The following is a 14547-nucleotide window of genomic DNA, read 5'->3' on the forward strand; positions in this document are numbered from 1 at the left end:
TGGTTTTTAAGAAAGGTCGAGTCCAGCTCAAACAAATCTTTGGCTTTAGAGTTCTTTAGTGATCTAATCACCTTGTTCACCTCTGACTCAGAAACCTTCCTTATGATGAAGACAGGTTAAGTATCCTTCACTAGCACTGAGCCAAAGAAACCAGTGGAGGGGTTCTGTGTCAGTACCCTGACAGAGTCAACAAAGTAGGAATTGAAGGCTATTGCTATTTCGACAGCATCCTGTATTAGATTGTCATTCACCATGATTTCTAGTCTTTTTGCAGTTTTACTGTGAATGGTCCTTGCGCACCAAGAGAAAGTGTCAAGGGAAGCCAGGTTGGATTTTGCTTCACACCAATCACAGCCACACAACAGGAGGGGCTAACCTACAATGGGAATGAAATAAAGTTCTGTCAATGACGTTTTGCTCTCAAAAAAATCTAAACTTCATTGACAGAAAAAATAGATTTGTTGCATCTCATTGTGTTGTTCTGAAATATTATGAAGCAAACTCTTGTGTAATGGTGCTTATAAACCATGTGGACTTGTGTTGACTTTAATGAGTGAGTTATTATGGATTGCCTCTGATCCGCTTGTTGTCCCCTTACGCCATAGCTTGTACATCTGAATTGTCAGTAGAAACCATATTTGTTTAGCCATATCTTCCTAACTGACTTGCCTAGTTAAAATTAAAGGCAGTAAATGAGGCTAAATTATGTTACGTTCGTTGATGGAAGGATCGGACCAAAGTGCAGCGTGGAAGGCGTACATTTTAATTTATTACATGAACGCCAAAAAATAATAATAAATACAAAACTAAACATAACGTCTAGTAGGGCTAAACAGCACAGTACCAAAAACAAGATCCCACAAACTACAGGTGGAAAAAGGCTGCCTAAGTATGATCCTCAATCAGAGACAACGATAGACAGCTGCCTCATTATTGGGAACCATACCCGGCCAACAAAGAAATAGAAAACATAGATTGCCCACCCTAGTCACACCCTGACCTAACCAAATAGAGAATTAAAAGGATCTCTAAGGTCAGGGCGTGACAAATGAACTGTTTCACTGCCAGACAAGGCTCCACTGATAGCCAGGTATGGCAGTGGCAAGGTGTTGGGACAGCTTTATGTAGGCCTTAACAGTTTGTGGGCACCATTTGTCACCGTTATAGTGCAATGTATTGTTTAGTGTTGTGTAGTCGCTTTACACCCCCAAATGTTTTTTGTTGTTGTTGCCCCACTAAGATTGACATGCTAAAATAGCCACTTGCAGAGACACACGCCGAGCTGGAGAAATATGGTACCAGACCCGAGGCTGTAGTTCATGATCGATGTGAGTCCCCCAACCTATAACCCCCAGATTATTTAATTACCCACTCTTTAACTCTGCTCTGACCTTGACCCTTAACCCAAACTCACAACAGCCATTTGATCCTTTGTTAGCTAAATTTGTCAATTCAGGAAAGAATTTGAAAGCTGTTGAAATCTTATCCATAGCTGTTTCTCTTTACACATCTACACATATCCCTCCCATGTATCTAATAACGTCTCTTTCTATATCTCAGAAAGTGACTGCATTCACCCAGGATGCCATCAACCTGAGCACTGGGGAGGAGCTGAAGAGCGTAGTTCATCTCAATGTCTTCTCTACGCAGAACAGGGTTTGGGAAATGGAAGTTACACCTGGATCGCACTGGAGAAAACCATTTTCATGCACCCATCGAAAACAATGGCTAATTTGGGCGAGGTAGATAACAAGGAATTGCTATTTGCATTGATAATTTTTATTTGACATGGAAGGCTCACACACTTGCTTATTTAGTGTAATGCAACACAATGACATCCTTTTGTAAATTGCAGTTAGCTGATTATGAGAAGACGTACCGTGGAAGGGAGCTGCCAGGGTTCATCAACTACAAGACCTTTGAGGTGATGGTGAAAGACCAGATCAAACAACTGGAGGAACCAGCAGTCAAGAAGCTGTTCCACTGGATGTCATAAGGTGAATGCACCAATTTGTAAGTCGCTCTGGATAAGAGCGTCTGCTAAATGACTTAAATGTAAATGTAAATGTGAAGGAGATATCAGATATAGTATATGTGACCGACCGGCTCGATTCAGTCTTATGTAGCAAAATTTGAAATGGTGTTTATAACATTGGATAAAAGTAGCGACTCCGAGCTAGAAAATGGTATATCATACGTGTGACTCCACGTTTTGACTAAAGTATGGGTTGACAGTAGAATGTAGTGTAATGGACTGACACGCCAGTCTCATTTCTCTCACTTATGTCAGTGTATATTTTCTCATAGTTTTCCATTTCCCAGAGGTTCATGTCATACACCAGCAAAGTCTTCCCCATTGAGAATTGACATTATGCCTATATACCCAAAATCCTCTGGTACTGTGTAAATCTGCAAAGAGGAATAATTATAATTTTACATTAAGATAGTTTACATCAACTGTCATGTAAACTTGAATGAAACAGTATTAGCCATATATAGGCTTGTCAAGACCAAGAGAAAATGTTTCATTAGTCAAATCAATCTCTCCTGGTTTTGATGTAGCTACAATAGGCAATGATTGGCGGTAGCTAGTTAGCTAGTAGCAACAACGGTTTATCACACAGGGCAGAGTAGTCACACGTACCCTTCTTCAGGAAACCCAGTTGAATTGCACCATTTAGTAAAGTTCTTCAAAAGAACATTGATACTTTGGTCGTCTCCAGCTCCATCTCCATCAATGAGAAGACGTTTCCAAATATCTTTGCCTGTAATGGATAAGTAAGCAACGTTACCAATGAGCACTTTGACCACCTCCTAGAGGAGGGTTTCCCAGAAGGGGTCCTGGGGCCCTCCCTGGGTACACATTTTGGTTTTTGCCCTTACACCAGTACACTCGTAACAACCTAAGCATTACAAAACGTATATTTGATCAAATAAACCTCACATAGAAAATAAGCCATTACATTTTTAGAGCACCAAATTCAACTCTCTCATTGACCTCCATACAAAAACTCATCGCTTAGTGAGCGAAAGAAACAAAACACCACCACCTGCTGGAGAAGAGATTTTTGGCACAGTTGTCCCTATCCTTTCTTCATTTATGTGGTAGTACTATCAAAGAGTTCGGTATAAAGATAGGCAGAAACTGCTTCTCCAATGGAAATCCCGAGTCACGATTGTAGGCGATGTCATGGCGACGTTGGTTAGCTAAGCGCATGCGCATAAATACGTCCTCAGCTCTACCGGTCGTTTTGCGTCGAACTGCGCATGTACAGGCTATCAACTCAAACCCACTCATTCAATATAAAGTTGTTTTTAACATCCTCAACTACCTAAGACATTGTCTCAAATCTAGGTTGTGCCATTAGATGTCGAGAAAATTAACAGCTAAGGAAGAAAATGTTCACTTCCCTCGTTGATTTCTCAAACCCCAAACCCTGACCTGGTCTCCATGGTCAAAATGTTCCCGGAAGTCTCGCAGTGTTGCGTCTTTGGGTTTAGAAACTCTGTGGTGCTAGCGCTGTACTATACTCACCCATAATGCACCGCGCGGCCCATTGATGCTGTATGGGCAACGTATTCAAGGACGTTAATACAATTCCAATGGAGTTTCCCATCTCCTTAAAAGTATCTCTGACTGAACGCACCCCAGCCCTACTGGAAATACCCCGCCTCTGGGGAAAAAAGGGCACGGATTGGTCAAAAGACCAGCTCGTGTTAATTTTGACAGCATGAGAATCTCGTGAAACTACTCCTCTTCGATCACGATGCATGTGTTTTGCTGAAAATGGTTACTTGGCCCCTATGACAAGACACCAAATGCTACCAGTTTCAGCTCTTTGAAACCCATTGTGGAATAAAAGAACGGGTAAAACAGTTAGCTGGCACGGCAGCGACGTGCGTGCGTGAAGTATAGACTGTAAAAAAAATGTGACGTCTGCATCCCAGAATGCAGTTTGGTAAACAGACATGGAAGCACCTGGTAAAGACCTCCACAGTCAGTGAGCATTGCATTCGTTCTTTCTGCACGATCTCCATACTTTAATATCCGCCACATTCAACAGATTTGTATCTGTCTGCCGTCACATTTGCATCCCCAACGTCCAGGACCTTGGTAAGTGCAAATTCATCATGTTTCTATGTCGCCTGTTAATGACTTCTGCCAGGTTCATTGGAAGATATGGCTGGCCAGCAAGCTAGCTTACTTGAGTTAGCGCTAATGATAGCTAGCTAGCCACTCCTCGATTGACTGCGAAATTATCTAGTTTGGTGTTATGGGCACAGAGTTTCTAAACCAGAGACGCAACATCGCGAGACTTCCGGGAACGCTTGCGAAACACCAAGCAGACCATGCCGGGGTTTGGTGTTTGAGAAGTTTATGAGTGAAAAACTGAGAGAAAAAAATGTCCTTAGTTTATTTTTCCCGAAATCTAAAGGCACTAGCTATATTCGAGACAATGTATTAAGTAGTTGAACATGTTATTACGCCAACCTCGTAAAAGTGATAAACTGACACGTTTTCATCTTAGTCAAAACATCTCGTCTTTATATAGTCTTTGACGGCCTACTCTTGCGGGAGCGAGAGATGGTCAGTGCTACTCGGAATCCTTGGGACGTCCCTAACCCAACCTTAATCCAGTGTTTCCCCAACTCGGTCCTCGGGACCCACGTTTTGGTTTTTGCCTTAACACTACACAGTTGATTCAAATGATCACTTGGGCTCCCGAGTGGCGCAGCGGTCTAAGGCACTGCATCTCGGTGGTAGAGGTGTTACTAGAGACTCTGGTTCAATTCCAGGCTGTATCACAAACTGCCGCCATATGGGAGTCCCATATGGCGGCGCACAATTGGCCCAACGTTGTTAGGGTTTGGCTGGGGTAGGTCGTCATTGTAAATAAGATTTTGTCCTTAATTATCTGACTTGCCTAGTTAAATACATATAGATATATATTTTTAACATGTCAAAGCTTGATGATTATTTGAATCAGCTGTGTAGTGGTCCCTGAAGACCGAGTTTGAGAAACCGTGCCTTAAACTTTTTAAATTTCAAATTCAATGGGAGGAACATCCCAAGGATCCCGGAAGACACAGGGCCACCATTAGACCCAATGAGGTTTTATTTTTATTTAACTAGCCAAGTCAGTTAAGAACTAATTCTTATTTACAATAACGGCCTAAAGGTGGTCTAGGAGAAAAAACACTCTAGACCATCTTTACACCACACAGAGACTACAGTACTATTTTACTAGCACAGACTGGAATATGTTCCGGGATTCATCCAATGGCATTGAGGAGTATACCACCAGTCACCGGCTTCATCAATAAGTGCATCGAAGACGTCGTCCCCACTGTGACCGTATGTACATATCCCAACAAGAAACCATGGATTACAGGCAACATCCGCACCGAGCTAAAGGCGAGAGCTGCCACTTTTTCAAGGAGCGGGTTACTAATTTGGAGAAATCCCGCTATGCCCTCAACGAACCATCAAACAGGAAAGCGTCAATACAGGACTAAGATTGAATCCTACTACCCCAGCTCTGATGCTCGATGGCTGTGGCAGGGCTTGCAAATAATTACAGACTACAAAGGGAAGCACAGCCGTGAGCTGCCCAGTGACACGAGCCTACCAGATGCCTTTTTATGCTCGCTTTGAAGCAAACAACACTGAAGCGTGCATGAGCGCACAAAGCTGGCTCGACGACTGTGATCACGCTGATGATCTGTGATCTGTGATCTCCGTAGCTGATGTGAGCAAGACCTACTTTCACAAGGCTGTGGGGCCAGACTGATTACCAGGACGTCTACTCGGCGCATGTGCGGACCAACTGGCAAGTGTCTTCACTGATATTTTCAACCTCTTCCTGACCGAGTGTGTAAAATCTACATGTTTCAAGTAAGAGGTAGACCGTTTTAAGATTTTAACGCCAATACCGATTATTGGAGGACAACAAAAAAAAGCTGATACCGATTAATTGGCCGATTTTTAAAAATGTATTTGTAATAATGACAATTACAACAATACTGAATGAACACTTATTTTAACTTAATATAATACATAAATAAAATCAATTTAGCCTCAAATAAATAATGAAAAACGTTCAATTTAATTTAAATAATGCAACAACAAAGTGTTGGAGAAGAAAATAAAAGTGCAATATGTGCCATGTAAGAAAGCTAACGTTTAAGTACCTTGCTCAGAACATGAGAACATATGAAAGCTGGTGGTTCCTTTTAACATGAGTCTTCAATATTCCCAGGTAAGAAGTTTTAGGTTAAAGTTATTATAGGACTATTTCTCTATACCATTTGTATTTCATTAACCTTTGACTATTGGATGTTCTTATAGGCACTTTAGTATTTCCAGTGTAACAGTATAGCTTCCGTACCTCTCCTCGCTCCTACCTGGGCTTGAAACAGGAACATATCGACAACAGCCACCCTCGAAGCAGCGTTACCCATCGCTCCACAAAAGCCGCTGCCCTTGCAGAGCAAGGGAAACAACCACTCAAAGTCTCAGAGCGAGTGAGGTTTGAAACGCTATTAGCGTGCACCCTGCTAACTAGCTAGCCATTTCACATCGTTACACCAGCCTAATCTCGATAGTTGATAGGATTGAAGTCATAAACAGCAGAGCTGCTGGCAAAACGCACAAGTGCTGTTTGAATGAATGCTTACGAGGCTGCTGGTGCCTACCACCGCTCAGTCAGACTGCTCTATCAAATCATAGACTTAATTATAACATAATAACACACAGAAATGCGAGCCTTAAATCATTAATATGGTCGAATCCAGAAACTATAATCTCAAACAAATCGTTTATTCTTTCAGTGAAATACGGAACCGTTCCGTATTTTATCTTACGGGTGGCATCCCTAAGTCTAAATATTGCTGTTACATTGCACAACCTTCAATGTTATGTCATAATTACGTCAAATTCTGGCAAATTAGTTTGCAATGAGCCAGGCGGCCCAAACTGTTGCATATATCCTGACCGCGTGCAATGAACACGAGAAGTGACACAATTTATCTTGGTTAATATTGCCTGCTAACCCGGATTTCTTTTACCTAAATATGCAGGTTTAATAATGTATACTTCTATGTATTGATTTTATGGTTAGGTACACGTTGGAGCAATGAAAGTCCTTTTTCGCGAATGCGCACTGCATCGATTTATATGCAATGCAGGACATGCTAGATAAACTAGTAATATCAACCATGTGTAGTTATAACTAGTGGTTATGGTTGATTCATTTTAATGCTAGCTTAACTTAACTTGGTTTCTTACTGCATTTGTGTAACAGGCGGGCTCCTCGTGAGGCAGGTGGTTAGAGCGTAGTACTAGTTAACCAAAAGGTTGCAAGATTGAATCCCTGAGCTGACAAGGTAAAAATCTGTTGTTCTGCCCCTGAACAAGGAAGTTAACCCACTAGGCTGTCATTGAAAATAAGAATGTGTTCTTAACTGACTTGCCTAGTTACATAAAGATTAAATAAAGGTGTACATAAAAAAAAAGCGAAATCCGTGTCCAAAATTACCGATTTCCAATTGTTATGAAAACAACTTGAAATCGGCCCTATTTAGTCGGTCAACCTCTAGTTTCAAGCAGACCACCATAGTCCCTGTGCCCAAGAAAGCAACGGTAACTTGCTTAAATGACTACCGCCTGTAGCACTCACATCTGTAGCCATGAAGTGCTTTGAAAGGCTTGTCATGGCTCACATCATCACCATCATCCCGGAAACCCTAGACCCACTACAATTCGCATACCACCCCAACAGATCCACAGATGATTAAATGTCAATCGCACCCCACACTACCCTTTCACACCTTGACAAAAGGAACACACAAATGTGAGAATGCTGTTCATTGACTACAGCTCAGTGTTCAGCGCCATAGTGCCCACAAAGCTCATCACTAAGCTAAGGACCCAGGGACTAATCACCTCCCTCTGCAGCTGGATGCTGTGCTTTCTGACGAGCCACCCCCAGGTGGTAAGGTTAGGCAACAACACATCTGACACACTGATCCTCAACACTGGGGCCCCTCAGGGGTGCGTGTTTAGTTCCCTCTTGTACTCCCTGCTCACCCACATCTGTGTGGCCAAGCACGACTCCAACACCATTAAGTTTGGTGACGACACAACAGTCGTAGGTCTGATCACCAATGATGAGACTGCCTATAGGGAGGAGGTCAGAGACCTGGCAGTGTGGTGCCAGAACAACAACCTCTCCCTCAATGTGAGCAAGACACATTGGACTACAGGAAAAGGAGAGCCAAACAGGCCCCTGTTAACATTGAGGGGGCTGTAGTGGAGCGGGTCAAGAGTTTCAAGTTCCTTGGTGTCCACATCACCAACAAACTATCATCATCCAAACACACCAAGACAGTCGTGAAGAGGGCACGACAACACCTTTTCCCCCTCGGGAGACTGAAAAGATTTGGCATGGGTCCCCAGATCTTCAAAGTTATACAGCTGTACCATCGGTTGCATCACTTTCTGGTATGGCAACTTCTCGGCATCTGACCGTAAGGAGCAATAGAGGTTTGTGCGTACAGCCCAGTGATTGGCGCATGTGACAAATCAAATTTGATTCAAATAAGTATTGTGTTACTTCTAGGTGTGTCTCAATGGAGTCTAAACTATGCATTTATTATTTTTACAATGTTAAATGTATTTTGTGCGGAGAACATTGGTGTTGAGCAGTGAAATACCCTCCAAAGAACCATGCAAGAGTGTGTATGTGCCACAATGTTGTCATTCATATGAACAACCATTTGCATGACCAAAGTGCATTGGATTTTGAGTAACTGAAAACCAAATGTAGCATAAAGACATTTGTATACAATTGGCCTAATCCTTTTTTATCAGCTTATGTAAATCGTTTTGATTATTTTAATACAAATGTAGTTCACTCAAATAATACATTTAACCTAGCTAATGCTCTTGATTAGTAATTGTTTTAGCAAATTAACAAGTAACCCTTTCACTATTAGTTTGCATATAATGCAGCTAATGCTAGCTGATTGGTAAATAAAGTAACCGACACATTGTTGGTGTCAGAATTTCAGTAGATTACTTGCTAATTGTTCAATTTGGAAATGTGACTTTTGCATTAACTAGGCTTAAGTCCTCTAATGTAGTCTACATTATGTTGCCTTGTAGGCCTAGGCTAGTTGAAGTCATGATGCATCAGTGGTATATGTAGCCTAGGCCTATTGTGTTTAGTGATGTGTACTAGAGCTGGACCATATGGACAAAAATCCATATTGTGATAAATTGCCTGGATTGATGCCATAATGATAATGATTTTTAACGTTAATGTGCACCACTGTTTTTTGTTATTACCCTTTAACTACTACTACTAGTTTGATTGTTAATGGGGCAATTGATGGCAACAGTCACCCATATTATCAAACTTATTTCATTTCAAACTTCACATTTCTCTAGTATAGGCTACTTATCATAATGAATATCAGCAAAAATGCCTGCGTGAAGTGCTCGGTATGGGTAATTCTGTTATCGTCCCAGCTCTAACGTGTACATCCTTTTGATTAAGCTAAGCTTCATTGAAATGCAACTCTCTATTAGCAAGCAACAGTTTTGTTGTATGATAGCCTAGGCATAAGCTACTCTATACTGTATGCAACTCTGGCACAAGACAATTTGATCCGCTCATTCCAACGCCTGTTGTAGAAATTCCTCCACATTTTTGTCACTGTAGCAAACAGGGCAATACATCTCAAAGGGCTTCATATTCACCTATATAATCTCTATCTTTGTGATACTGTTGTCATTATTCACATTGTGTTGAATTGATGAGAAGCCTACAATGGTAAAACCAATGGTTTAAAGTTCTTTAAAACAAAAATATAATCTTTAAAGGGATGATTGGGCTGCAAACTGCAGGGATCTGGAGTGGTTAACCAGGGATAGTGCTTATTGGATTGGATTACTCTGCTGCGGGAGGAGCTCCATAAGTAGCTCGTGAAAGCTGCGGCTCCAGATCCACCAGGAGAATGCGAGGCGGTGTTATCTTCCAGACCAACAACCCCGTAATTCCCTAAACCGTGATTACGGTATGAAGACAAGGAAAACAATGAGGCTGATACAAATTTTTCCTCCTGTCTCTTTCTCTCACCCAGATTCCTTCCACAACTTGTGTGGGGCGACCAGCGATCACCCAAACTGATGAGGTTCTACTGATCCAGTTACGATTGAGTTCCCTTTTCCACATTTGACAAGGTAAGGGTTCAGTGAGCACAATGATCTATTTTTCTACTGAAATTCTAACCATCACTGGTTCAAGTTTTGAGGTTCTCTCCACAGTCTACAGACATGGCTGCAGTCAGACTCTTCTCTCAGGACTGCAGTTTTTCAGCTGCCATTGCATTACAAAATCTCTAAGATAGTGATACTTCATTAATAAGTGTAACGGAAGTGGTTTGATGACCAAACTTACATATGAGTAACCTAGCCTGAGTCCTGAAGAGTTGGACTTTGACTTAGTAGGCTAATGCGCTCTTCTGCTGCACGATAGACCTGGGTTTGAACCCTGTGGGTCACATTAGTTCAGTGACCCCAATAGGTCAAAGTGGGGTGAAGTGTAATGGAGGTATGTTTGATACCTAAAGAGCTGCGTTGGCTCCCCGAGTCAGTTGGCCTGTTTGAGTGGATCACTTCTGTCAAGTCGTCAAAGTGTGTTGCATTGTGGGGATTAAAAAATGGTCCAACTTGCTCCTACATGTCGACTGCATGAACTTTACAAAAACCATGCAATCAAAGGTCATGAAGTTTTGACTGCTGTCGACTGCCAAGTTTCTGCAGTTGAGCTTCACAAACAGCCATCACCTGCATTGTGGGAGGCGCTATTGTCAACCAATCATTAAGCTGTTTTTTTACCAACAGGAACATAACCAAAGACCTGATTGACAGGAACCAACTTTGCCACTATTTGTCTATACAGTGGATATGTACAAATTAATGTGATATTTGAGGCTGTCTCGCCAATTCATTGTACAATGTACACACACTGTATACTTTCCTAATATTGAGTTGCACCCCTTTTTGCCCTCAGAACAGCCTTAGTCGCGGCATGGACTCTACAAGGTGTCAAGCGTTTCACAGGGATGCTGGTCTATGTTGACTCCAATGCTTCCAACAGTTGTCAAGTTAGCTGGATGTCCTTTGGTTGGTGGTGCATTTTTGATACACATGGGAAACTGTTGAGTGTGAAATACCCAGCAGCTTTGCAGTTCTTGACACACTCAAATCATTGCGCCTGGCACCTGCTACCATACCCCGTTCAAAGGCATTGAAATCTTTTGTCTTGCCCATTCACACCTACACAATCCAGGTCTCAATTGTCTCAAGGTTTAAAAATCCTTCTTTAACATGTACACTGATTTGAAGTGGATTTGAAGTGACATCAGTAAGGAATCATAGCTTTCACCTGGTCAGTCTGTCATGGTGTTTTGTACACCCGGTGTATATTATCGGTTTGTGAGTGTGTGATATGAGGGTCAGAGACATGTTTATGACAACATTATAAAGAAGAAAAATGATAAACAATGGCAACACTACCATGTTGCATTGAGCCTTGCTGTTGGAAAAACACATCAGTATCAGACTTTCAGCTATCGCAGATGCACATCACCTCCCCCAACTTCACTCCTCGACTTTTGTCAACAGTCAGTTGCCTTAGCCCTCAAACGAGCCCAAGGCCTTCTGAAGCACAGAAGACCTGTTGGTCAGATAAGCAGGAGGCCTAAATGCATATGGTATAACAGCTGCTTAGACCACCATGGAAGTGTAATATTTATCAGTTGTCATTTTTAAAGAATCCCAACCTTATTCTTATTATGTCAGTCTGTTAGATGCAGAACATTTGCCAAGTAATATGTTGATTTTATAATTGATTAGTATACACACACATGTAAACAATGACTTCGTTTTTGTAATACACTGCACTGAGTCTGGCTTAGTGGTAACACTCTCGCCTTCGGAACCGTATACATTCACCCAAAACCAGATCCCTCTGTCTCCATACCTCTATTCCTATCCATTCACACATAAATACAAATGCGGAAGAGGTTCAGAAGTTGGTTCTCCTTTTAAAAAGAAAAGTTGCACTGTACCACCATACAGAGGAAGGTGAGTGTATATGGTATAGAACCAGGGTAATGTTTGGATGTATTTAGTTAGGCTTAGTATCCTTATCAATGTATGCTTTGATAGCTGCATTAATGTGTGTCTTGTATGACATTTTTGGTTTTTGGATCCACAAGTATAACCATAACAAGATGCAAAGTTTTTATATTTTAGAAAATGTGTCTGGAAATTAATAAGCCAAGAAATGTTAACATGTCTCTAGACCAGGGGTGTTAAAGTAATTCCATAGAGGGCTGAGTGTCTGCTGCCCCCCCCCATTTCAATTAAGACCTAGACAACCAGGTGAGGTGAGTTTCTTAATAATTAGTGACCTTAATTCATCAATCAAGTACAAGGGAGGAGTGAAAACTGGCAGACACTCGGCTCTCCATGGAATGAGTATGACATGTGGTCTAGACCCTTAACATGCCCACAAGTTATTTTGAAGGGAGGGTTTTTGCACTGTCATAACCTAGTATTTTGTAAACTGATTAGTTGTCATTTTATAGGGCTAGTCTCTGCCCCCTTGTTAGTTGACCCATTGTATGCCTATTGTAATGGCAGTAGAGTTATGGCGCTTGAATTTTGGTGGATGCACTGAAAATGCATTTGGTAAATTCTGGTTACTACTGGTAAGCAATATTGAAAACTGATGATAATGGTTGTGTAGGATTTTGCCACTTAACTATCTGTTACATATTGATTCTGCCCAACAGTATTTTATGTTGTGATGTAGTGCTGAGTTGCAAACATGAGAGAATATCTGACGACATCCTGGCTCATACCACTCACTCTGTCATTCAGAATCCCATTTGAATGTAAGGGATAATTCCGTTAGGAAATATTTCACTTCTACAAACTTGAAGACATTAAACATTCATTTTTGTTAGGCTTTATTTAACTCGTATAGTACTGTAGATCTGAATGAAGTTTTTTAGAACGTAACAATCCCATCACTCTTTTCTAACGGAAGGACTATAGCTTTCTTTCTGCTTGTTTTGTGAATAAGTGTTCCAAGTTCCTAGAACGTCATTGCGCCACATGACACTGACGCAAAAGGTTGTGAGAAATATGAATCGTTTTACTGGAAAGCAGTCGCTCTTTAAGGAAGTTTAGTATAACATCAATGTATATTTCTTCCCCCATCCGTCGACGATAAAATAAAATCCCGGTCATAATTGTTGCACTTTTTAAAAATATAAACGAACTGTTCAGTCATAGGCTACACACCTTCGATTCTGAAGTTGAGAGCGAGTGATATTCTGGCTGTCATGAAGTGACACATTTATTTTCTTAGGGCATTTTAACACATTTTTGGATCCCTATAATTTGGTTAGTTCTCTTTCACAAAGCCGCTTTTTCGATAAAAACAAAACAAAAAACCAACAACAAACGAATGCCTACAATGTGAAATGTATACATTTGGCGTAGGCTACATTTAAGAAGTTGATGTGGGACTGCATGATTTAAATTGATAAGCAGTTACGTTTTAACACCCCTTGTAAGTGACCTGGATTTCCCACGTTTCTTGCGCTCAGGGAGGTGAAGTTATGTCCCTCCTTTAAAGTTGTATCTGTGATTGCCCAGACGGTATGTGGCCTCGCACACACATGCTCCCGTCTAAATAAAAAGCGATTTAATTGGAGTGTGACTCTCTATAGCTTCTGAAAACGTCAAAGGGATTAGTGTTATCGAAACATGCGTTTGCCTGAGTCGATCAATGAAGGAATCCTGAGAACACCACCTCAACGCTGACTGCTGTTGTGTTACATTGTAGCGGAAAGAATGTCGGAAAGGGCCGATGATGACGTCAGGGGGGAGCAGCGCAGAGCGGCCAGGCAGCTAAAGCAGCAGCAGATCCAGCGGGGAGAAGGCTCCACAGCAATGGCGACTGTTGCGGAGCGCAGATCCCTGCCTAGTCCAGAAATGATGTTGGGACAGTCTTGGAGCAACTGGGTCGATGCTGCCATACCCAAAGGCAACGACGGTGAGTGCTCGTGCGTACTGGATGTGTGTGTAGTCGAGATATGATCGTTAGCTTTTTTCCGATTGCGTGCAGTTTTGGGAATATGAAGACACGCTACTGGTAGCAACAGCAGAAGCAAGCAAGTGCAACTATTTGTGTCTGTATTCGATTGCCTCATTTTAGGTGCTGAATCGGAGGAAAGTTTGAAGGAGTTCGGGAAAAATCGAGAAGCCATGCGATTGTGCAGAGATGGTGAGTGTTCTCTTTTTTTTGTCAGAGCCAATGAGTGTTTTGGTGGGTTGCACACACACTTCACATGCACCAGCTGAAATCTGGTTGTTCTGTTGAACAAGTGCACCAGATTGACCTGTGACAACGCAAGTCTGATCAATCAATGATATAGCCCTGGAATCTATGGCCACTAGTTGAC

At 41.7% G+C, this 14547-nt stretch overlaps 1 protein-coding gene and 1 long non-coding RNA gene across 3 annotated transcripts in view; one reads left to right on the forward strand and one right to left on the reverse strand.

Moving 5' to 3' along the window:
* Nucleotides 1-1116: 1116 nt before the first annotated feature.
* Nucleotides 1117-4092, reverse strand: LOC124004367. Its single transcript, XR_006833370.1, has 3 exons — nt 3536-4092; nt 2645-2765; nt 1117-2409 (listed from the first exon to the last, which is right to left on the reverse strand). It is a non-coding gene; the product is annotated as an uncharacterized LOC124004367 (long non-coding RNA).
* The window catches only part of LOC124004364 (ataxin-7-like), a 41699-nt gene continuing 28728 nt past the window's right edge, over nt 1577-14547 (forward strand). Inside the window, exons 1-5 of one of the 2 annotated variants that reach the window (XM_046313210.1) lie at nt 1577-1742; nt 1856-1997; nt 10147-10246; nt 13929-14138; nt 14301-14369. In XM_046313210.1, the coding sequence (XP_046169166.1) occupies nt 13937-14138; nt 14301-14369 (271 nt within the window). In that variant the 5' untranslated portion in view covers nt 1577-1742; nt 1856-1997; nt 10147-10246; nt 13929-13936. Of the gene's footprint in view, nt 1743-1855; nt 1998-3762; nt 4115-10146; nt 10247-13928; nt 14139-14300; nt 14370-14547 lie in introns of those variants that run through there. The other variant, XM_046313209.1, reaches the window with a different exon arrangement.

The sequence above is a fragment of the Oncorhynchus gorbuscha genome, linkage group LG18 (genome assembly GCF_021184085.1).
Source record: "Oncorhynchus gorbuscha isolate QuinsamMale2020 ecotype Even-year linkage group LG18, OgorEven_v1.0, whole genome shotgun sequence".
NCBI lineage: Eukaryota > Metazoa > Chordata > Actinopteri > Salmoniformes > Salmonidae > Oncorhynchus > Oncorhynchus gorbuscha.